Source organism: Mus pahari, chromosome 8, assembly GCF_900095145.1.
Source record: "Mus pahari chromosome 8, PAHARI_EIJ_v1.1, whole genome shotgun sequence".
NCBI lineage: Eukaryota > Metazoa > Chordata > Mammalia > Rodentia > Muridae > Mus > Mus pahari.
In genome coordinates, this window is record NC_034597.1 from 24370117 (window position 1) to 24395324 (window position 25208).

Sequence of the window (25208 nt, forward strand, 5' to 3'; positions counted from 1 at the left end):
CTTGCAAACTTTATATGACCCAGCACAGGGGAAGGCCTGGGCCAAGTAGTGGGAGTGGGTGGGTAGGGGAGCAGGGGTGGGGGTGGGGGTATAGGGAATTTCCGGGATAGCATTTGAAATGTAAATAAAGAAAATAATAATAATAATAATAATAATAATAATAATAATAATAATAAAAAGTCTGGTACATCGGCGCAAACCTTAGCCCTGGCACTCCTACAGTGAGATGGGAGGTAGACACAAAATTGGCCAGAAGCTTATGTATGAGCCTTCCTGGAAGATGCAGCTATGAACAACTAGAAAGATCCTCAAAGAGGAAGGAGTTACTTAATGCCGAGGTTATCTACTGACATCCACACACGTGCCATACCATGCACATGTCTGCATATATGCTCACATGTATACTGCGCCTTCTCAATGTAACCATATCTGCATTCAGGAGAGAGAGAGAGAGAGAGACTGGTAGAAGCTGAAACAATGTGGTTTTGATCTAATGCTATCGAACTCCTCTATGGAACTGTTATCTGTGCAGCTAGGTTTCTGAGGTTCTGTGAAGAGTCTGAGCAATCTCTGCACAAGAGGGCTAAGGTGAGCAATAGATGGGGGGGGTGCTTGGCTGTGGGGGCATATTTAAAGTCTACTGAAGTGTTTCTGAGAAGTGCATTCAGACAAAAATGCATAAGTTATGCTTTAACCCCTAAGGCACACCACAGATTTTGCACCCAAGAGGTCACCAAGCTAGAGAGCAAAGGTGTGCATTGCGACTCCATCCTCTGTAAGGGCATGATTTCCTAAAGAAGTGTGCTGGTCATTTCTGCCTAGAACACAGTGGCTGTGCTTGGAGCTGGGGCTGGGTGTCAGATGATTGTTAGGTTTGGGTTTCTATTTTTTTTTTTTTTTTTGCATGTGAGAAACAATACTTAATACAGCATTGTTTTACAAGAACCATGGCATTTCCTCACAGAACCAAGGCTCCCATTAGGTTTGGTATCTTCAGAATGAAATTGAATTTCTCAGCCTCTTACCCTTGCTGACCTTTTCCCAGACCAAACAACCTTCACCTCTTACAGCTGCCACAGTGTTTAAATGGATCCTTTCTACCCAGTTCTCACAAGCTTTGAAAGCCAAGATCAAGCAGCTCCTGTACCAAAGGGCTCTGTGCCAGGCCACCCATTTTCTCTGGGACAGGTAGCTATCTCAAAATATCTCTTGGGCAAGGCCTGATGCAGATGAGCCTCTTAAAGAGATACACACCGTTGTCTCTTCAGAAATGTCCCCACTAAGGAAAAGCCAAATACTTAAAAGAAGTAGGGAGTGGATGTCTCATGGTGACAGCGCATAAATTGCTTTGGGAACCTTAAGGTTCCCTCCCCCTGTGGTGGCATTTGTGTCTTATAAGAAGGAAAAGAGAGACCCAAAGTAGCACAGTTGCTCAGGGTCACCATGGGGTCCCCTCCACCACACTATGAGACAGCAGCAGGCTCTCAGCACATGCCAGGCAGATTCTGGTACCAAGCTCCTGGACTTCCCACCCTCAGAACTGTGAGCTAAATTAGCCTCAGTTCCTTGTAAATTACATAGTCACAGGCATTTCTCTATATAACAGAGAATGGGTGAACACATAAGCTTTACTAGGAAGCTTCAGGAACAACAACAACAGAAACAAGCTAACCCTTCCAACCTCCTTCCCATTGGAACCTTCTGGTATGCTGTGTGGGGAACAAGTCTCACCTGGTTCATGATGGCCTTCAGCATCCCCAGGAGTAGCAAGGCGCCTTCTATGCACAGCCCAGCCTGGAGGACTTCTTGCTGGTGATGTTTCTGAAGAAGCCACTGAAGCATCAAATCCAAGTTCTCCTAATGGAGAAAGAAGAATCATAAGATCTGCCCATCAGCGCTAGCTTTATCACAGGGCCTCACACGTCCAAGGGTTCCCCAGTAGGAAAAACAAGAGGACGGAAACAGAATGGGTCACTGGCCCTTAAGGAACCTTCCAGCCCCATGTGCATTAGAAGCACACAACTCTAAGAAGGTGCAAGATCTACCAGCAACTTGCAGCAAGTGGGGTTCTTCAGGTCTATGGGTGTAGAACAGGGGAGCAGTGTTTGTCTGGGATGCACAAGGCCCTGGGTCCTAATCTCAAAAGTATTCAGTGTCCCAACAAAGTTCAGTGGGTATGGTTAATGAACTTATATAAGGCAAGAAGGATTTCAAGTTTCGGGGAAAGTGCAGGGAAGGAGCAGGCTGTAGAATCAGGAGGCCTGACACTGCCCTTTTAATAGCTCAGACCAGCTACTCAGCAAGCTCTTCAGCCTCTTGGCGGTTCAATTTCCTTCTCTATGAAATGGAAGCTCACATTATCTACTCCCACGGGATTGTTTAAATATCAAGTGGAATGGAAGATGTAAAATGTCTCCTACAGGTCTTAGACTCCTAGATGTTTGTTTCCCATAATACAGAGAAATAAAAACACTGTGTCTCAATGAACTTAACACAGCATAGTCAGAACCTTGGGCTGAAGTGGTCTACATTGTATTTGTGTCTATGGAGATGTAGATCAAATCCATAAAATATGGGAGTGTTCAGTAGGCTGAATGTTTTAGCCGTGTTTTTGTTCTATCCCAGTTCTGTTCAGTTCAGCTCAACTAAAGGCTAAGACATGATTTCCAGTTCTGCTATTCACCAGGTACCTGGGAAGCTGCGTCAAGGGTCAGGTCTGTCTCCCTTCTGCTCAGTATTTAAGGAGGCAGCTCACCTACAAGCACCAATGTTATGTGAGGTACACTGAGGCACAATGGAAGAAACTGTCTAGAGCTGTCAGCAGGAAGTGGCAGGTGACAGTGGGAGAAAGGAATAAGGGCACATGAGACAAATGTGACACATGTGACAGGTGAGCACATAGCAGCTGTCCCCTTGTGGACATAACTCAGCAGAGTTATAGTGGGAAGATGGGGTAAGTTGAAGCCAGCTGGGAAAGCTAGTCAAGTAATCAAACCGAAGGAGTCCTGATGCCAGCTGGGGCCTGCATCTGACCTGGGAGGTGAGAAAACCCAGAAAGGCTTGGACTGGACCAAGTGTAAGCATGGATGATGGTAAGACGGGGAGGTGAGCATGGGCTCTTCTTTGGGGAAATTGAAAATTGGGGCAAAGGTATGAATTAAGGACCACCTCCTGGTCTCAGGGACATGGTTGGACATGCTTGTGGTCTACAAGGGAAGGGTCAGCAACTAAAGGGAAAGAGGGGGAAAATGCTGCATGTGGTGAGTCACTCAGGATTAAAGAACATCCTCTCTTGGTGGCAGTGGAGGGGATCACTCGCGATGAGCAGAGCTGAGACCTAAGGTGGGACACTGGGGTAAGGCCAGCACTAGTGTGCTTTGACTTCTCTAACCAGAAAGAGATTCGATTGATCGCATCAGGCATTCCACGAGCAAGAGTGGGAGGTGGGAGTTAAAGAAGTCATTAGTGCCGATGGGAGGGGTTTAAAGGCTAGCCGGGGTGCAGGGTGTGAGGGAATGAAGCAGGTCAGACATAGTTCCAGTTGGAAGGAGCAGAGGGATAGAGAATCTTAGGGAACAGCCATAATCATAGGAAATCAGAAAGCTAAGAGTGCCTGCCTCTCCTCCCCAGGGTGCACCCTAAACATACTCTGGGCCCATTGGTCAGCTCTGTAAGTGGTGTCTGGAGGAAGAAGGAAGACACGATGAGGTATACTTCCGGAATGAGAACATGGTAGGCCAGAAAGTCATTCAAGACCCGGAACCCAGGAAGCAGGCAGGGGCTCTGGTCAGGCACTGCAGGGCGGTTCTTCAGGTTGTCTATCGATCAGGTAGAAGAGGCACAAAAACCAGTTACTGATACCAAGCCAACACATTGAACACATCACAGAAACACTGGACAAAATGTATTTCATATACAAGGGCACATGGAAGTTCCTTGTGACCATGCTTGGCCAGTTCTTAACATGCTCACCCATTAATTGAGCCATCTACCCATTCATCTATCCATTCACTCACTCATTCATTCATCAAAAACAAACACTAAATGCCAACTACGAAGAAAGCACCAAGGCAATCCTGTGTTGGGCAGAGGAGCTATCACACTTCAAAAAGAGGTACAGATTCCAGGCACATATGAGGCACACAGTATAGTGGGGAGAGCAGACATAAGACGATTCATACAAATTAATATGTGCTTACGAATCATGGAGGGAGTTAGAGAGATGTCATAAAGGAGCAGAGAGATGTTATTCAACCTCCCAATTCAGGTTGTCCCCCCCCCTTTCCTGAGGGCAGGGCACTGAGATGGGACATGAAGGACAAGTCAACCTCTACAGGAAGAGGCATCCAAGGAGAAGCGTCGATGTGCAAGGTGCCCAGTGCATAAACGGATAAGGAGATTTGAGGGCTGGAAAGCAGCCCACAGAAACCAATGAACATGGGGCACCAGAATTCAGCAAAGGGAGTCTAAGGAGGCAAGGGTGGATCTGGGGACGGGGTTACCCAAGTGGGCAGGGTGTGGGCAGAGCTTGGTCCTCACTCACACCCAGGACAAAACAGTAATGGCTACATGGAGACACTCACCCATCACAATGTCCACCCCGTCCATGCAGCTCTCTACCCAGCATCCAGCAGACAGGCCGTCCCTAAATCGCCCACGGAGGGGAGGGCTTGACAGAAAGTACAGCAACAGCTTCAATGCCAGTGTGGTGGTGCTGGGGTGCAGGTGACCCTGCAGGAGCAGCAGGAACCAGTCGGGCCCCAGGCTCAGAAACACCTGTTCCTTTAACCTAGATGGGCAAGACATGAAAGCAAGTCATCTTTCAGCCCGTGAGCAAGAGGCGTGCCCAGAAGACAAGTGCAGCTTCACAAGTCACCACAGAAAGGGACATGAGGTAGCCCTTGGCCACTGTGCTGGAACTGTGATTATATTTTGAAGGAATACAGTAAAAGTCTTTCAGGATCATTGCACAATGGATGGGCTCATCCATCGACAATGCTGTGCATGCTGAGCTTCTCCGGGCAACTGGGAACTAAGGCAAGGCATGGGGATGTGAGCGCTCCTTGTAACCCTACTCACTACTGTTCATGCTTACCCATCGCTCTTCATTACCATCAGCAGTCCAGTGAGCTAAGACATACACTTATTTACCCCTGTCTTCAAAGCATCTCGCCAAAACTAATCCAGTGGTTAGCTGTAATGTTTGTACCTCTCAAACATGGACGTTAAAAATGCTGAGTTTAGACTTGTTAGAGGGAACTGAATGGCAGGGAGGTCAGAAACCTGTCTAGAAAGGACAACAGAGAAAGTAAAAGCCCCGGCCACTTAAGAGTCATAGAGAGAGACATCTGAGCAGGGCAGGTTCTCAGCATCAGCTGCCACACTGGGCCTGCTGAAATGAGCCAATACTGGGCTAGAAGTGGAGCGACTGTCTTCCTTTGAGTATTGTCCTCGATGCTTACTAACTGAATGGCTTTGACGGGACGCTTAATGTGCTCCGCCATTTAACTTAATGATAATAGGGATGACAGTGATGACAGGGGTGGTGGTGATGCTGATGATGGAGTGGTGGGAACCATGACGATGGTACCCATCCTACTCATGGTGGTGAAAGCGATGTGATGTGATTGACATGGTGGTGGTGATAATGACAACGAGAATTAGCTTAGAGGTTCCATGGCATCCCAGGCACCCTTCCCAGAGTCACCTGTCAATCACGTTATCCTCACCCACGCTCACCAGGAATACTACCATGTTCCTCTCGCACTGAGCAGAAAGGGGCATATGAAACTCATGGGCTTTTGGAGACCTTAGGGAAAGAGCTGAAACTCCAATCCCAGGTTGAGGTTGAAGGGTTCAGATGTGAGAGAATCATCACCCTTGATTCTCTTCCAAAGAGATAGAAAGGGAGAGGGCTGGGCTCACTCATCTCTCAGGCATCTTCCAGTTTGTGTTTTGATTCTGGGAATGTATAGACTCTCAGGCTGGTAAGAGAGTGCCTTTGGTGTGTGTGCATTCTGTGTGCATATTGTGTGTGGTATATTTACATGTATGCAGACACAAGTGCAAGCTAGAGCGAATGCCAGGTATCCCCCTCTATCACACTCCCTGTTATTTTTAGTAACAGGGTCTCTCACTGAACCTGGAGATCACAGTTCAGCTAGACTAACTAGTTAGTGATCTCCTTAGCTCTGTCTGCATCCACCACCCTCCCCAACATTAGGTTAACAGATAGACATCACACCCAACTTTTACGTGAGTGCCAAGGATTCAAACTCAGGTCCCCATGCTCACCAACCGAGGCACCTCTCCAGTCTCAGCTGGAAAGTCATTGGCTACTCTTTACTGTTTCTTTGCTGGGGATTATCTCTCTACCATAGCACCAAACACTTTCACACACTGACTCATAAACTTAAAGAGAGTGCAAAGTCATGGGACGACTGGCTCAGAGCTGCATCCTCCACGCCAGGGACAGTATCTGGTATACAGTAGGTGCTCAACAAATAATGGTTAGCTGAATGACTCCAGAGTCTTAGGCAGGCAACAGGAAAAGTAATGTAATCAGCTTTGTGATTAAACATTACTCTGAAGGTTAACTGAAGGCAGATCCTCCTTTTAATCCAAGTTGGAAGAACTAACTAAAGCACTAAGTGCACAGCGGAAGAGTTTGGCAAGCCTTTTCTACGATAGATGTTCTTTACGCTAACCACTTCTCCATTCTGTTGCCTGCCAGGCATAAGACATCAAAGAACGCAGTTGTCACAACTACCAGAACAATAGCCATTACAGGATACGATGGTGGCAAAAAGAGTTTATTGAAATGATCTCAAATCTGTTTCTAGTTCTCTGTGCCCGTTGAGCATTTGCATCAGGATATACCCCAGGGCAAGGTCTGGCTTATTGAGTGGAGAGAATATTATTTCTGTTCTGACTAGTACAGAGCACACTGCAGCAAGCAGACTCGAGGATGCTAAACTTTTCATTAAGAAGAAGTTTTGATGCCCCACCCCATGTGAGGCAACCCCGAGCCAACTGGCCCTTCCTGGGTCTACTCACTCAGAGGACAGATGAAGTTGGGAGGAAGATATTACACCAAACAGCATCTCCAGCAACTGGTTTCGAAGCCAGATTGCCTTTCCAGATGTTTGGCTTCCAGCTACATAAAAAAAGAAAGAACAGAATTCAGATTTGAGAGAAAGCAGATGTAGAGAGACCTAATACTTGCTACAGCACACAACTGTGTTCATCAAATACTTAGTTTACTTGGGAATTGGGCCACAGATAGGGCTCAAAATCTTGGCACTGAATTCTAGACTTCTGTGCAAGACTTAAAAAGAGCTTCAGAATACTGCTGTTTCCCTTTACTTGGGGGATAGCTTCAGTGTTTACTCTTGGGGAAAACAATCTTTGAAACGATAAGGTCAAAAGTATTTTTCAATGAGAAGCAGCTTGACCCTTGAAGCATCAGAAAAACCCTAAAGGACACGCCAACAACGTTTAACAGAGATTTACACTGAAGACTGATAGCAGGCATGGTGATGTCCATCTTTCATCTCAGGAATCAGGAGGCCTAGGCAGTCAATTTCTGTGACTTCATGGCCAGCCTGGTCTACATAGGGAGTTTCAGACCAATCAGGGATACATAGCAAGACCCTGGCTCAAAAATAAGGAGGTGTGGGTAGAATTTTCACCACGAAATCCATGTAAGAAGGTCTGGATAACTATGGCCTTTGACCACCCCTGTCCATCCACTCATTCTCTGGCTGGTTTTTGTGATCAAGTCAAGGAACACGTACCTCACAGCAGAAACTTGGAGAAGAGTAGTTTCATTTCTCTCTCTTTGATTCTGGTCCCAACACCCATTAAGTCCCTTATCTCACTAACCTTTCAGTTCTGTCCTCTGAGAGAAGGGAATAGCAATTTCCATTTTTGAGGCTTGGCCTAAGAAGAGGTAGGGCTAAGCAATGCTGTCCCAGAGACCATTCTGTGACAGTGAGACTGCTTTACTTCTGCCCTGTCCCATGCAGGGGACACTAGCCTCATGCTGTGGCCATATTTAGAAATATGGCCAAGGTAAAAATCCAAAATTATGATTTTTAACTATTTAAGTTTTTCTGTATTGTTATGTGTGTAGTGTATGTGAACTTACATGCTTGAGAGTGTGCATGCACTTGTGTTTACAAGTGGATAGAGAACAAAGGGTAATGTCAGGATGTCTGTTGCTTTCCCGTTTATTTATTGAGACAGTCTCTCACTAAATTTGGAGGTCATTGATTCTGCTACACTAGTTGACCAGAGAACCCTGCAGATAAATGGTCTCTGCCTCTCCAGCTAAGGTCACAGACACAGGCTAATGTGTCTGGCTTTTCATATGGATGTTGGAGACCCAAGCTTAGGTCCTCTGCTTATGTGGCAAGCACTTTACCAACTGAGCCATCTCTCTAGCCTCCAATTAGTTAAATTTTACATTTAAATGGTCCCATCTCGGGCAGCACAGACCCAAAGGGTCAAGGACAAAGTGGTTGTCGTTGCTACCCTATGCCCTCCTAGCAAAGAGAGACTGGGTAAGACGGGGAGGCTGTTTCACATGGGTAAGACAGTGGCCCAAGCACATATCATAAACTCTATATCATGAGAAGCCCATGGACTTCAGAAATAAAGCCTGGTGGGACTGGAAATGACTAGGCTATTAGAGAAGGCAGAGAATGCAGTGGGCAGGATGCCATTCCTGGAGAGACATGACATGCACAGAGGCTATGCAATCTGTAACAAACACTTCAGAGTGTTAGCTTGAGGCTCATTGATACTAAGACAGTGAGGGTTCAACCAGGAAAGATCAGGATTAGCACATAGAGGCTGCCTATCCTGGGAGCCTTAGAAGCCACTGCAGGTTTTGAAGCAGGCATAGATGGCTTGGTGTATTGTGTAGCTTGAACTGTGTAGCTTGAGCTTCCTCGGCCACCGTTTGGCCATCATAGCTGTGAATGTCTCCATTCTTTCCCACAGCTCATATCCATGCAAAGTAGTCCCTCCTAATATGTGCTTTCGGGTGTCTTGAGGGTCATCCCGACTTTCCAATCTGATGTCTGAGAAAGGGGGCTCTCACCAGGTATGGAGGGGTCCTGGGCTCCATCCAGGCAGATCTGCCTCTCGTTCACTGATGAAGGTTTGAGGGTGTATATGACGAACAGCCCAACCCTGTGTGCAGCAAAATGAGAAGGGTGTGCTTAGGCAGTGGTCTCAGCTGTGCCAGGGTTTGCGCTAAATGTTTTCTACGTGATCCACTCAAGTGGGGCTTCTGGTGAAAATCTGAGGGAAATGGGATTTGGCCATGATCAGCACTGTGCTTCCAGAGACTTCCAAATCTATCAAGATTTACCAATGAGATTAACAACGGTTCTTCCAGGTCAATTTTTCATATAGAAATGAAGAAGAAAGGGTGGGATGTAGAACTCTCTGACCACCCTGAGGGAAACCTGCAAGAGGTGGACAAGGGACTATTGCTGCTAGCGTGTCTGTGAGAGTGGATGTTCTTGAATTCTCGAGCATGGAACAGGTGTCTGAGTACCAGAGCCTGGGAAATCGGCCGTCTTCCACCCAGAATCAAGCAAATTCACATTTGTCCAGATGATCATCCCTGACCACAAATTTCTACAAAGTTTTGAATTATGTTAAGTGTCTGGGGTGGAGGGAGAGACATATTCCCTTACAAAATAGTTCTAGGCTCTTCCACCTGCACCCCACCCCGGGAGTTTGTGGAAGTACCTGAGTAAGTCCTGGATGTTGAAGTGGCCCTTCAGCTGACAGCCCAGAATGGCAATGATGGTGGAGACCTTGGACAGAGCCAGACTCGGCTCATTGAAGAGAAACATGAGCTTGGGTAGCAGCTGTGCCTGGTGGGCTACTTCAGCATTCCTGGGTCCTTCCCTGGTGAGCCCAGGAGAGAGGCAGTAAAAGCTTTTACCGGAATGAACCAAATCTGCTGTGTTTCTGCTAAAAAGGCTTTCCAAGCTAGGCTTGTTCCATGGCCCTCTGACACCAGTGGTCTCCTGGCAACTTGTCAAGATGCCATCAGACACCCGTCAGGTGTGTGTCTGCCAAGTGTCAGAGCGGCTGGAGCACATGATGCTTGTCCCTTCCAATCCCCGGAAACCGACTTTAAAGACAAACCCAGTTATTGACTTTAATTCTGAGCCTCAGGGAGAACTAATGCTGGCCTCAGAAAACCCAGAATAAAGACAGCAGACACACGTGTGACCCAAGAGTACTCCCCAACAAGCAGCGAAAGCAGCTCAGACCCATAGCGCCCGTCTGCCTGTGTGATCTTCCTGCCCACCCCAAACCACAAAGTGGATGAGAGCTCAGTGGAGAGGCAGAGGAGAGAGAGAGAATTCAAGAACCCACACCCCCTCCCCAGGATAATCACAGTCTTATTTCCAGTAAGTTCGACTCCTCCAAAGAGAAGAGCCACGAGAGTAATGTCTGTTGCTTAGACAACAGGTACGGAAAGTGGAGTCTGGCAGAAGGAAGGTAGGTGGATATGGGTAGAATCGCTCCTTTGAAACTTTCTTGTTGGCATTAGCATGTTCAGTCCTGCAAAGTTCCACGCCCCATATACTAATGGGACAGATACAAAGCGGTCGCAGGTCACCGAACTATGTGACAGGAAAAGACCTATGACCTTCCACCCAAAAGCTGGGGCCACCTTGGTGGATAGTCAATAAAAGCCTGGATGAAAGTCTATTTCCACCTGCATCCAAAACAAGGAAGCATTAGCAGTTAGTAGGAGAGCAAGCAAGGGGAAAGCCTAGGGCTCTGCTGCTTTCTTTCTCTGTTCACAGCCCTTTACGTCTAGAGTAAACTCCTCAGCCTCTAGAGAGGCAAAGCCATGCTCTTGACCTGGCCACAGGACCACAGTGACCACGGGGCCACGGGACCACGGTGGCCCAGCAGGACTCAACCCTCTCCTAGGACTATGGTGTAAAGCCCATGGAGTGTTCCCAGCTAAGACAAAGAGCTAGGGAGGTGTCCCGTGGCCACCCAGCTGTCACAGAAGAATGCCTGTCCGAGTGGAGCAGTACAGGCTGAAACAAGGAGGAGAAGGAAGAGGGGGATGTGCATGTGGTACCTCAGCATCCTTCACTTACACACACTAAGAAAGCTCTTAACTGCCTTCCTCCAGCCCCTCTTCTTCCATCCCTCCTCCTCCAGGCATTCTTCCTTCCTTAAAATTTTGGGCTTTTATGTCTTACATTGGCAACTCCAAGTGACTGGTTCAAATCACTTGGAGAGGTCAATTAGAGAAACAATGTACAGAAAACAAGTTAGGACCTACTGCCGCCATCTCTTCTGCAGGCTATATTTGTCACTTGCTGAGCCCCAGTTGACATAATTCTGGACTAGTCCTTGAGGCTACAGGCCTCTGATTTCCCAGCACCTATACCACTGAGGTTCAAGTTTGTCAAAGGAGAAAGAGCTATCCAACTGCCCTGCAGGGGTGGGTGGTGACCAGCATTCTGGGAACTAGCAGATAATACCACTAGTTCTCTGGTCCCTATCCTTTGTTTGAAGACGTTAGTTCTAAGCCCCAGCCAACCTTGGCGACTGAAGGATCTCCAGGAGGTGAGAAAAGAGAGTGAGCTCCAGGTTGTCTGCAGTGCTTGTCCAGAGCTGGAAGACAGAACAGACATGGGTGAAGGCCAAGCCACGGGTGTCGAGGGGTCCACTGAGTCTGAGACTAGCACCTGACACTTAGCAGGCAAAGAGAACAACTCTAAGGAGAATCTCAAACGTCTCTGGCAGGGCTGTGCACAAGCTGGAGCATTGCAATGTGTCCTCTATTTGCCAAGGCTTTCTCCATTTGAACTTTGTAATCATATCCCAGAACTCCTGGTCCCTATATCTGCCTCTCTGCAGCACTGACAGGAGATGACAAACTGTCCTTTTGGTCCTTCTGTAGTTAACAAGGGCCTGGATCTTGGACATTATTGAATCTCCAGGACATGGCCAATACCTGGGTGCTGTAGGCATCCAGTAAATGATTCCCAGTGAATGGAATTGGTTGGTTCATCCAGAGGTCTTTTGCTCCTTCCATTTGGCCAGGGTCCCCATCTCTCCTTCTCAGGTCATTCTTTGAAAGAACACTGAGAACAGCAAACACCGTCCAAAGGGATCGGGATATTATCTTTAATTCCTTTTTTTTTTTTTTTTTTTTTGAGACAGGGTTTCTCTGTGTAGCCTTGGCTGTCCTGGAACTAACTTTGTAAACCAGGCTGGCCTCGAACTTAGAAATCCGCCTGTGTCTGCCTCCCAAGTGCTGGGATTAAAGGCGTGCACCACCACCGCCCAGCTTTAATTCTTATACATAGATGGTGCTTCACAGGTTCAGGATCCTTTCCAAGATGTGTTCTCTCTCTCTCTCTCTCTCTCTCTCTCTCTCTCTCTCTCTCTCTCTCTCTCTCTCTCAGTGTGTGTGTGTATCACATATAGACATATATATGTGTATATATATGCATATATATGCATATATATATATATATATATATATATATATATATCTTTAGCCCCTATGACAGCTTGCAAAAAAGAGATAATCTCAGTTTCACAAACAAGTGTAATGCATCAGGGCATAGTGACACCTGCTTGGAAGCTCAGCACTAAACGGCCTGAGGCAGGATCTTCTTAGAGTTTGAGTTCAAAGCCTGCCTGGGTTATATATCAAGACTATCTCAAGAGAATAAGGAGGATCAGAGTGATCAAGACACATCCCAAGGCTATACACATCAGAAACCCAGGTTTCTGTGCTCCAAAGCGATTGTGATTCTCCCCGCCCTGGTCTTAATAAGACTAAGAAAGAAGGTGAAGCACCAAACAGTCTTATTGTATTTTACTCTCTCACGCACACATATTCCCGAAGGCCTAGGTGCCAGTCTCTGCTTTACCTCAAAATTGCAGAGCACATGCTGGAAGATACACATGTTAGTGACAGCAGACGGCCTGAAACCCAGCTCCGCTGTGCCAGCCACTGAGAGGATCAACTGGAAAATGCGGTGGTTTAGAAAGGATGTCTTCTTCCGCAGGAGAAAGGCTAAGATCTGGAAAGGTGACATGCACAGTGGGATTCCTAGATGTGTCTCTAGCCCTCTTTCTCCTGTACTGTTAGTTCCTACAGAGCCCCAGCTCTCAGACCACACCCCCTGCTCTTCGACCACACCCCCTGCTCTCAGACCACACCTCTTGCTCTCAGACTACACCCTCTGCTCTCAGACCACACCCCCTACTCTCTGGAACTGCTATCCTTCAATGTTCTCACAAGATATGCCCACATCAGTATCTGTGCCCCTTTGCTTTCTGTGCCTGTCTTACTGGTCTTGCAAGATGTTACCCTGCGCCTCGTGTCTCCCTGCTTTCCTCATCTCTTACTGGGTCTATATATTCATCACTGCAGCCTCTCCTCAGTGCTGCAGCACTGACAGGAAGCCACCACAGGTCTACACCTAGATCACACGGCCTCAGGTCAGGCTGTGTCATTCTATCTTGCCCTAAGGTGAGCACGGGCAGCATCCACTCCAGGATGGAGACACTGGGACCAAGACTCTTGTTTCTGAAAATGCATCTCAGAGCTGAGAAAGATGCTTCCCAGAAAGCTTTGCGCCCTCCTGACCTTAGAGATATAAAACCCAGGCTACCCAGCCCCCTGCTGACATCTGAGCTGTCACCCATCCCTTTGGGACTCAGATCATGGTGTACACAATCCAGTCTCCTATTTCTGATTTTGACAAAGTCTACTTTCTGTCCCTGTTCCTCCAAGATATTCCTGTTGGTCTTCCAGCACATCCTCTGAAAGCGATGCTTGTGACCAGCAAATGTGTGACATCTTTTCACCCCATTCTGGTCACTTCTTTGACACATCTGCAATCTGACCTCCTTCTTCCCCCAACTAAGACCTAAGACCTGGCCGTTCTTCCTGTGGTTCCTCTCAAAGCATGGCCTGACCAGGCAGGAAGTTCCTAGAGGGCAAGATCTGACCTCATCTATTGCAGATAGCCGTGGCAAGGCTGTAAGCACATCTGCAGCAACGTTTGTGAATGGACGCTCTTCTAAGTTCCCTGCATACACACAATGCACAGTCATCCCTTTCTGCATGTCGGCTAGTCATCCTGTTCTGCACACGAGAGAACCGTCACAAGGAGGTTAGGAACTCAGAGCCGCTAATGTTAACTGAGCACTGACTCCTAGTCAGGCTTAGGATCTGAGCCCTGTCAATTGTATGAAGTCTTTCAATGCTCATTATAAACCAAGGGACAAGAGGGATGAAAGTCCAGCTCTTCAGGCACGGAGACTGAGCAGATGTAAATAATTCTTTTAAAGGTTGAATAACAAGGTAGAAGATGAGGCAGGATTTCAAACCAGTCTGGGTCTATAATACAGACTCTCATCCCCTGTGAGGGAGGCAGAATGGGTTAATCCTAAATGATTCTGGAATCATCAAGGAGAATGCTACAGCAACAGACAGATGAGCAATCTGGTCTAGACAGAGCTCCTTGCAGCTGGCTGTCACCAGGCCCTCCTCTGCTATGAGCTGTAGCCAGCAGCATGTCTGTCAATGCATCACTCAACAGTCTCCATTCCGGGTGATCAAGGTCATGGGGAACGCAAGGCTTGCTGGGACACTCTTTCCCTGAAGTCATTTTCCAACCTACTGGGGCAAGAGAAGCACATCCTGGGGATGACACCTCAGCCGAGAGGGCAGGATTACCTGGTACCCATTGATGTGCTGCATCAGGTAATCACACATGGCATTGCTGGTCAGGACCGAGTGCAGGACTTTCATAGCTGCGTACATGGTGTGGTCATCTGTTGCCAGGGAGATGAGGCCTAGGAGGATGGCAGGTCCTCCGATGTAGTCCAGGCTGCTGGCAGCAGGGCTGGAATGGAACACCCTCACCCCTGAGGGACCCAGAGAGGGCATGTCATCTGTATGTCCCAGCAGTACTGCAATACAGCACTCCTGGCAGCTGCCTGCATCTATGCCCTTGTACAGCCAGAGAGGTCTCATGCACCAGGATAGGCTGGAAAGAGAGACTGGAGCTCCAGAAGTCATGGCAACAGGTCTGTTATTTTCACTCAGACAGATACAACCATGGGTCCTGCTCACAGGCTACACTGTGCTCCAGAGGTTGGCTCCTGTGGTGCAGGGGTACCCGTGTGGTCAGTAGTTGAGCTCATCAGCCAGAAGCAATAAGCTGACTGAGCTGTACTCTTTGGTCACTCTCTGGTTAGGCTTTCTCAATCCCACCCTTCTCACAAGACCTCCCCAGTACAATCCATCTTGTCTCCCACCCCCAGAGGGCTAGGATGCGAAAGCCCTCCTCCCCAAAGCAAAGCAGAGTCTAGTGCTTGACCCACCTAACTGGCCCACAGCAACAGCCCCGAGAGTCCGCAGAGGCCCCGAGAGGTGTCCAGCACAGTTTCTCAGCAAGAACACAGGTGTGGCATTGTCACGGGAGGAAATATTCATCTAGAGGAAATGATAGCAATTAGTGCTACAGAACCCCTGAGAAAGAAGGGTGCTGTTTAGGAGCCCCTAGAGGATAGACACCCAGAGGCCTAAGGCTGGCTGGTATTCTACATGTGACAATTAGTGGATGAGACAGCATTGGGGGCAGAAGCTAATGTGCAGGATCACTGTTACACTTCCTACTGTGGCCCAGTTGCCAGGGAGTCAGCTGTAAACACACAATCTGCATTCCACTCCTGCTCCCCAAGGGGAGGCCATGGGGTAGGAGGAACCCAGAGACAGCAGCTGTGAAACACTAGTGCCAAGACCTCCTCTGTCCAGGCTCCGCAAGACCCAGCTTCCACTACTTATTCCAGAGACCCAGGAGGAAAGGAAGTCTGCCTTCCTTTATCAGGATATGTTAAGAAGGCAACGCTGGTGCATGTCAGGGCCTCAATCCTGACCCTGGGCCTCTGTTTATGAAAGTGAAGAGTTCTGCACTCAACTCAAAAGAGATATTTATGCAGGAATTAGGGAATGGTGAATCTCTTTGCACAAGCATTTGCTTGTTATTCTGTAAGGTCACTTTAAAAACAAAGTTACAACCACTCAGCCACTTTTCAGAGTTGGTAGAACAGTGGAGTCCAAAGCAAAGGTCAGTACTAGAGTTTCCAAAATCAAAATGATATTGAAAAGTATTCGGAGTTCTTCACCAGGAAGAGGTCACATATTCCTCTCTAAGCAACTTTAAAAGAAAAAAAAAAAAAGCTTTAGTCCTGGTGGGGGAGCAGGCTGTGTCCAAGCAAATGAAGGAAGAAGTGTTGTGTGAATGTATCTATCCATCCACAAATGAGCAAGCACAGGATTGTTCCTGGAACCCTGAAAGCTAAAGAAAAGCACACGGTGATGTTTGCCTTGGGGAAGAATGGGGCATTGGTGGAGGAAGCTGTACCTCCTTGGCGATCAGGCGGCTGTCCACCTCATTGTAGGTGTTTCTGATGTTCATTATACTCGTGATAGAAGAGCTGGGTACGTAAAGACCAAAGGAAACCCTTTCCTCCGCAATGAGGGGCGTGGCTTCGCCATCTGAGTCTTCTCCTACAACAGCATATTTTAAGTCAGTTCTAACCTCTCTAGACAAAGAAATTGACCCTACAACCATGAAATACCTGCTGCCACACAGCAGCATGATCCCCGGAGGATGTCTTCCTGTTGCTACATTTTGCATATTTGTATGTGATACATTTTACCCCCACGGGTGCTTCTCTGATACTTAATATAAAAATGAGGGCAGGACCAGGTGTGATAGTGCACACCTTTAATTCCAGTGCTTGGGAGGCAGAGGCAAACGGGTATCTGGGAGTTTGAGACCAGCCTAGTCTATACAGTGAGATTCTAAAAAGACGAAAACAAGCCAAAACAACAACAAATACACTTAAAGCAATCTCTCAAGATCGACTCTTCTAGGAAAGACAGGAGTTTCAGGGGTGGACCTACCAGAGTAGAAACCTCTATTAAATCTATCAGTTCACTTCTAAGTTGCTAAGAAACATTTTCTTAAGGAGGGAGTGAGTGGGGGCTGACAGACCTATGAGCTTCAGAGTTACTTTGAGCTGCACCTCTACTGTGAACATCCCACTTAGCATTAGCACTCTGGTCCCCAGAGGACTGGCAGCAAAGCTCTACTAAACAAACATTGTGCAACTACAGAGTCAGTGCACCGGACTCCAGACCTGACCCAGCTGCTCTGGTCAATGCCATTTGCCACAGGAAATGAAGTTCACATAAGACCTGGTCCTGGAAACTCAAGCACTCAGCAGCACTCAATCGCCCTTGGCCACACATAAGGCCTTCACTCCGATGCATTTGTCTTTCTTTCCAGATGGGAACTGACCCCCCTAGACCTGGCAGAGCTCAGAGAGCAAGCTCCTTGCTTGAACAGCCAACAATCAATAAAGAAAATGGGGCTGCTGTCTGCCTGTTTAATAATTGAAGGCAACGGTATACTTTAGTTAAAAAGCGTCTTCATTAAAAGGAATGTAACTTATTTATCTCAATCCCCTCCCTTCCTTTGCTGATGGTATTGCTCACCGACCCTCCTCCATTAGGTGCTGTGGAGTCGAAATCTAAAGGATATTGTCATTTCCTCTTCTATGACAGTTTCTCTTGGGTTGTAAATATATAATGATCCAATTACAAAGGCCTTCCCTCATGATTGACCTGTGCTGAGTTTATTCCTTATAAATATGCTATAAATAACTGGGTGCCCACTTAAAAACTAATACTGGCAGAATCATTATAAATCAAAGCACGCCATACCTTGAAGGTGCACAGCTTGAAAGTTACCACAGTACCTCGGGCCGAGTCTGATGATAAGCGCTAGAGTATCTGCTGATATGTCTTCTTCAAAGAGGTATGCAGGCCCGAGACGCCAGATAAGGGATGACTTCTGTTTCCAAACTCTGGGGGTCCCAATATAGCCATAAACATCCACAAATGCTGATGGGTCCATTGAAAAAAAAGACCCCGGTAAGGGCTGAATATACAACATCTGTTCAAACAGGACAGAGGGAGGGAGAGGCACTTAACCCCAGAACTGATGGAAGTAGTATATAGTGATACAATGTCATGAGCCACATCATTCTCACTAAAATCAGTTTTACCTAAAACGTTGTAAAGATACACACACATAAACATACACAAGCATGCACACACACACACACACACACACACACACACACGCACACATACACACACACACAAGAAAAATGGGCAAACGATTAATTAGCAAATTGTATCAAGGCAGCATCTCAGCTCTGACATTGACCTTGGCTGAGCCAATGGCTTGCCCATCCAGGTACATGGTAACACTGCAGTTCCTCTTCATTTCTTTGCTGACCACCACAGCCAGGTGATACCACTGACCGCAAGTCAGCAGCTGGCTGCACCTGACCTGGAGCTGGCGGCCTGCAGAGGGTTCTGCCTCCTCCTCAGGCTCCATGGCATCTACAAAAGAGAACAAACACTGGATGTCACATGATGCGCCGTGCAACAGAGACCCAAGGGCACTAGAGACGGAGAGATTCCTGGTCGGCCCATGTGGATCTTACATCCTGTGGAGCTATAGACCAGACACTTACTTTCATTTAAAAATAAATAAATAAATAACTGTCCCCATCACTTGCTGAGCTTGGACTTCGAACCAGATACTAGTTAAGCACAGCTACAAGCAAGCATTACCTCATTTAACAAGCCCACTGTCCTGCAAGATAAGGTCCTGCCATTGCTCCCACTTATTACCCCAAGGCAGAGACCTTAATCCAACGACCCAAGGTCAGCTCCAGCAGGCTTCAGCCAAGCACTATCCACTGAGTACCAGGGTGACAGTTTGTGTCAGGTGACCTGAGAAGGAGGACTCAAGCAGTCTGGCTGTGTGCCAAGAATGTGGCCATTCTCAGGGCCTTCCATATGCTTAGCTGCGAGGCAGTGACTCTTAGCCTTGGCCTAGCAGTGATGGCTGAGATCTAGGCTTAGTCATGAGGCAAGTGAGCTTGAGAATATGCTGAAGTCTTAAGGACATAGCCAGCATCAGGCTCCTGGGGCACTCAGAGTTAGCAACCTGCCGTACAGAATGCCCGTGAACCCTGTGGATTTGGGTTATTCGTGGACAGGTCTAGGGCCACTTCAGTTCCGACTAAGTTGAGCCTACCCTTCCTAGGCCTTGCTCTGACAATGTAGCTTGTGTTCCTGTCAGGCGAACCCTAAGTCCCAGCAGTGTTCCTCCTGTCCAGGCAGAACTAGTATTCTGGAAAGCCCGCGAGCATGCATTTTAGCGCCAGGCAGGGCCCAGATCACAGTGGCACACTGCAAATATCTCGTAGACATTTTACCAGGTATGAAAGCCAAGGGTGCAATTTCAAAAGTCGAAGAGCTACAGGACCAGGCTTCCAGATCCATCCATATCAACATCTGGCTCAGCCCCATTCCCCAGGAATGGCTCATGCAAGCTTCGGATCATTCCCCAAGGCCTTACCCAGGGGCTGGAACTCTTTCTCTTCTGTGGACACAACCAAGGAGAGGTCATCCATGCAGAGGCTGATGGAGAAGCAGACAAAGGGCTGCTCTGTCCTGGCCAGGTGGCGCACCAGGGTTAGGAAGCGCAGCGGGTGGCCCTCCATGACATTGGCCTGCCGGCTGATCAGAAACCAACAGGAGAAGGTGAGACCTCCAGGCGGAGGGAACGGCCTGGGAGTTCCTGCGGGCAGAACAGAAGCATAGCTTGACACTCTGTCCTGCCAAGGAAATGTGTTGAGACCCCAGGCCGCTCTGACTCCACCTCACTGGCTGCCTACAGCACTGCATCTGGCCTGCTCCACACTCCACACTCAGGCCAACTCCACCAAGCGCCAGGACACACCTCACAATTCATACAGGATAAGAAGGCTCACAGGAAGTCTGTGGTATCTGTACAGACCTTGAGCCCCGTTGCTTTAAACCTCTCCAGTCCCCGTAGCCTTCCCAAGGGAAGAGATATTGCTGTCCCTGAGGCTTCACAACAGCTGAGCTTCCGCAGCGGATAGAAAGTCAGGCTTTGGGCTCAATGGAGGTGAGAACACCAGCTCAACTGAATCCAAGGTAAAGAAATAACCTAGTCCAAGGAAACCCCACGTCTTCTCATGTCAGGCAGGCTCTGTAGTCCCGATGGGGCCACTGTTCCCACTAGCCCAGTATCAGCAGCCGTGTTAGCATACTTGGTACCACCCAAAGAAAGGAAGTTTGTCCTGAACTGGTAGACCAACCTTGTTCTCACTGAAAGCTGGGACCTGGCTTTGATAATAGGGAGATGCTGGGCTCAAGTACCTCTGGGAACTTACACTGCCCTGCCTAATGTGTTTAAGCTTAGTAACATGCTTTGAAAAGCCTGCCCAGGCTCCAAGCCAATGTCCAGAAGCCATGTACCATGGATTCGCCTCCTCCTGATGGAGGAGCTTACACTCCTCTCTAGAAAAAGCTGACAGCATCTGATGCTCCAGTTCAGCCTATCTCAGGCTCCCGTACAACGAACGGCTCAAACTCAGATACAGCATGTTGTAGCTGTCAATGCTACCCGAGCCCCTGGCTTTGAGCCCATGCAAAGATAAGTAGAACACCTGCCCTAACGGAGTATGAGCAATGGAGAGGGCTGAAGGATCCTCGTCTGCAGAAATACTTACCTGATCCAGTCCCTCCAGAGATGGAGTGCTCTGTGCTGGTCCCCATGACCGTAGACAGGGTCGGAGTAAACAGACAGCTGGAAATAGTAAAGCATTGCAGGTCAGTGGGCTGCATGCCAATCCCTTGCATCAACCGCCCGGCTGTAACACTGTCATCCTCCATCCTACTTCAGAAGCAATATGCCATCTTAGGCCACGAGGTTCCAAAAACAGAAAGCAGTTGGTGCTGGTGTGATACTCCAAGAGAATGAATCCTCATTGGAGACCAGACAAGATGGAGAACATTCTAGAGCAGATACAATAAGGAAGGAGGCATCTCCAGTCCTCCATCTATACATTCAAAGTGTCTAGACACTCTGCTCTTCTCCATTAGATAGAGAGACATCTACTACTTAAACACCTCTCTACTTAAGCACCAAAGGCCAGTGGAAGCCACAATTTTGTAGCCAATGTTATAGATCATTAGAGGTAATAAGACATTAGTAAATGATTTTCCAAATATACAAGAGTTCTCCATACCCATAACCTTCTGCAGACATGTCAAATTCCACAAATGATGGTGTCAGGGCCGCCCTCTGAGGCTGCAGATTTCGAGGGGAGGTCATGGAGATGAGGCTCAGTGTTGTCTGGAGGGCTGTGGCCGAATCTTGGGAGGCCCATGAGGGCCTGATGGCCTGAGACCCTCCAGGACGTGGGCTGGCATCTGTAGGTTTCTCAGCTGTAGCCGCACATGACCCTGAGGCAGAACACAAGAAAAAGATGTGTCCTCGTCTGATGCAGTTCTCTCCCATTATTGCAGTATCTCAGGTGTATCTGTCACAGCCTGATGGGGCATCCTGCAACAGCCACTGGACACAAATGGACCCTGAACCAGCCTGGACTCTGCTGGTTTAAATACCATGGAATGGTAGCAATAACCTGGTCTAAGTGACACAGCACCTAAAGCTGCTATTGGGTTTGCTGCCGCAAGCTCCACATTGACTTGAGCGGGTGTCCTCCATGTCAGCCTGCCTCTGGCTGACAGCTCCAAGCTCAACTCCCCACCCTTGCCTTTCAGCTGGCCTTTGCTTAACTTGGTGCTCAGTTTGGTCTTGCATTCATGGCGTCTATACTATCCTTTGCATTCAGGGTGTCTACACTGTCATTTTCAACTCTGGGCATTATCCAATGCTTTCTCTCTCTCAGTGGCTCACTTTGCTCCTAAGCTGTGGACTTTACAAGAAGAAGGAGGCTCTGGTCCCACCTTTTAGATACATTTGCGGCCCAGCTCTGCCCAGTACAGCACCTGGTAACCCTGGGTTGTAACGGAAACAGAACCATTGCTTTGTGATCTTGGATATAAAGGGTCAGGCAGTGCTCACTTAGGCTCTAGGGTGCCCACCCCTATGCATACTGCATCTCCATGACTGAGCAGCAGGAAAACCCACCTTTGAAATCTGCTCATTTTTCTGTCTTATGAACAATCACCCATCAGGAACAACAACAACAACAAAAAAATTAACTCTTCAGCCCCCAAACCTGTCCTGTTCTTTCTCCTTACCTGAGCACCCAGGATTGTCTTCATGCCCAGGAGATAAATGGAAGCTTTTTACAGCAGCTGACCGAGGTGGGCGAATTCCAAGACCTAGGAACTGTCTATAAACACCATAACATCAAGAAAGGCAAGTAAAGATATGCTGCAGGCAAGCTCTTCCAGACCACTTCCCTAGACATCCAGGGTTCATGGCTCCGCTTGCATACTTTCCAAAAGTCATGTAGAAACTGTGCCCCTGCCTTTTTCTCCAGCTCAGAGTTAATGAAGCTGGGACCTTCACGCTACACACTGTTTACAGCTTTCTAAAGAGATTTCCTGTATGCATAGCTTGGTGGCCTGATCTGGCAGGGCTGAGAGTGACTAAGAGGGGTGGCTCCAGCCCCTGGGTCCCAGATCTGCTGGCTGGAGGGGCTATCCTCTGCTTCCTCCTAAATAGCAGGCTGGTGAGTGTGTGTGAACATGAGCCATCCTCTCAGCCTTGCTCTAGGGCAGTAAGGGTTTTGACAGACTCAACCTTTCTTGCTCTTGCACGGTGCATGTCTCTCTGCATTCTTGTCCCTTCTCCTGCGTCCTTTCTATTCTTCCTGTGTGCAGGATTTAGTGGACTCCTGCCTCTGCTTCCCTCCAGGCTCCTTTAGCCACTGTCTCTACAAGCCCAGCCCTTTGTAGTCTAGCCTCTGGATCAGGGGCTCAGCTCAGGGCTAAGCTCTAGCATCATATCCTTGAGATCTCCATTCCCCAGAGCATCCCAGACGAGGCTATGTATATTCTATGTACATAGGCATCTGGTGCTGGAATGGAGGGGGAGGGGTGGAGTGCCTGCCCCTGTAGACTCGGTTGTCCTCGGTACACCTTTTGTCCTGCCATGGGCTCTGTGGTGTTTAATGCTTAGTGCATGCAGTACCTTAGCACGTCTGGCTCAATGGCTTGGGATCCAAGCTTTTCAAAGATCCTGATGAGAATCGAGTGCAGGACACTGCCACCTGTGCTGAGGGTCCTGGGGCAAAAGGTCATGAGCGTCCGGAGCATCCCCGCCTCGCACATGATCTGGCGGTTCTTCTCCGATTTCACCAGGGACAAGAGGTGACGGGCCATAGAGCACTGGATCTCCTCAGAAAGCTGAGAGACAACCAAAGTGAGCTGTAAGCCTGGGCGAGCAGAACATCCTCTGGGTGGCTTTGCGAGGCCACCCGTGCCCACCACAGCCACTTGTGCAGCACCTGTCTCAGCTGTTCTTCTGAATGCTAGCCTCACCTGTGATGATCACCTGTGATGACAGGCCAGGCAAGACCAGTTACTGGGGGGTGAGGGGGCAGCCACCAACTCAGAATACAGGCTGCACAGCAGCAGGTGGGAGTCAGGGTCATCCTCAGAAATGTGATGTTGGAACCATTTAAACTGGGGACACTTTCTGAGTTGGTTGCTAATACTGAAAAATCTAAAAATTTCATATCAAGATCAAGACTCACAGCTTCTAGGAAGGGTGGGAAAATCTAGTCATACAGATTTATGGCCTTCTATCAGGAAGCCACTGGTTCTGGAGAGAGGCAATTGACATTCCCAAGCTCACTGGATTGACTCATTGGATTTCTACATCTTAGTTTGAAGCCCTGTGTCTACAAAAGGTAGAATCCGCCTAGATGAATGAGCCAGAAAGAGTCAGCACACACTGCACACACAACAGACACAACACACACACACACACACACACACACACACACACATAACACAGAGAGACAGAGACAAAGAGAAAGATGGGGAAACAGAGAAACAGTGACAGAGACAAAGACCGAGACCGAGAGAAGGAGATGGAGAAACAGAGAGACAGAGATAGAAACACAGAGAGACAAAGATGGTGACAGAGACCAAGAGGCAGTGGCAGCAACAGGGACAACACTACTAGCTCTGGCAGAAACTGTCACTGCCTTCTTTCAAGCCATCCTGAAGGCTGACAGGCCAGCTAGTCATCAGGTCCACACTTAGGCACCTGCCTCCACACACCATCCCCAACCCTGGCATCTCCTCTGGCCTTCTCTTAGTCCTAAGCTCACTGTGCCACACACACACACACCCCTAAATGTACACAGGCATGCATATACACACATGCACATCCGCAATTGTACACAAACACACCACAACATATCTTATGTGGACAGCATCCTCTAGGCTCTGAAGCTAGACACCAGCAAGGACTTAGCCCTTTCCCCGCACCACTGCCATCCCCTGTTTTCCTTTACATAAACATTTTCCACACATAGTCCTTTACAAAAAATGTCATGGTGTTTCCACTTAGTCCCTAATGTCGTCCTGCACCCTTTAAGTCATTGTTAGGCTACTTAGGGCACTCAGTACAATGCTAACGCTGTGCTATCAAGGTCCTGCTCTATTGGGAATAATGACAAGAAGCAAGGGCCACACATTTTCTACTGTTTCCAACCCACGGGATATGATGCTACAGAGGCCGACCGTGATGTCTCTCTCATGAAGACTGGCATCTTGTCTCACCAAGTCACAGACATTTGCCACTATCACCCTCTACGGAGGTTTCCTTGAAACCTTCCTGCTCCTTTCTTACTCATTCCTCAAGAGTAAGAGGCCTTGCATGGATAAGGCAGACATTGCTTGTTTTTAAGAGATCCATGGACTAAAGATAATCCGAATGAGAAGCCCGGGATGCTAACTGTGCACAGTGCGGGATATGAAATAACATGATTCGGTGTCTGGGAGAGGCGATGTTTACCAAAGCCCTGAGCACACTTCATGGACTCTTAAAGGTAGAAAGGGGGCTAGGCCTGATATTTACTTTTTTTTTTTTTTTTTTTTTTTTTGGTTTTTCGAGACAGGGTTTCTCTGTGTAGCCCTGGCTGTACCGGAACTCACTTTATAGACCAGGCTGGCCTCGAACTCAGAAATCCGCCTGCCTCTGCCTTCCGAGTGCTGGGATTAAAGGCGTGCACCACCA

The 25208-nt window shown here is 48.1% G+C and overlaps 1 protein-coding gene across 1 annotated transcript in view; it reads right to left on the bottom strand.

The window, feature by feature from the left end:
- Positions 1-25208, bottom strand: part of Wdfy4 (WDFY family member 4) — a 237520-nt gene that overhangs the window by 133497 nt on the left and 78815 nt on the right. The window contains exons 14-31 of the mRNA XM_029541917.1: positions 23151-23365; positions 22253-22347; positions 21232-21448; positions 20713-20789; positions 19533-19754; positions 18327-18505; positions 17819-18050; positions 16452-16597; positions 15409-15520; positions 14759-14949; positions 12942-13094; positions 11597-11670; positions 9766-9927; positions 9107-9198; positions 7057-7156; positions 4584-4789; positions 3649-3818; positions 1732-1857 (exon numbers count right to left, since the gene is read on the bottom strand). Coding sequence (XP_029397777.1) covers positions 1732-1857; positions 3649-3818; positions 4584-4789; positions 7057-7156; positions 9107-9198; positions 9766-9927; positions 11597-11670; positions 12942-13094; positions 14759-14949; positions 15409-15520; positions 16452-16597; positions 17819-18050; positions 18327-18505; positions 19533-19754; positions 20713-20789; positions 21232-21448; positions 22253-22347; positions 23151-23365 — 2769 coding nt within the window. The remainder of the gene's footprint in view (positions 1-1731; positions 1858-3648; positions 3819-4583; positions 4790-7056; positions 7157-9106; positions 9199-9765; positions 9928-11596; positions 11671-12941; positions 13095-14758; positions 14950-15408; positions 15521-16451; positions 16598-17818; positions 18051-18326; positions 18506-19532; positions 19755-20712; positions 20790-21231; positions 21449-22252; positions 22348-23150; positions 23366-25208) is intronic.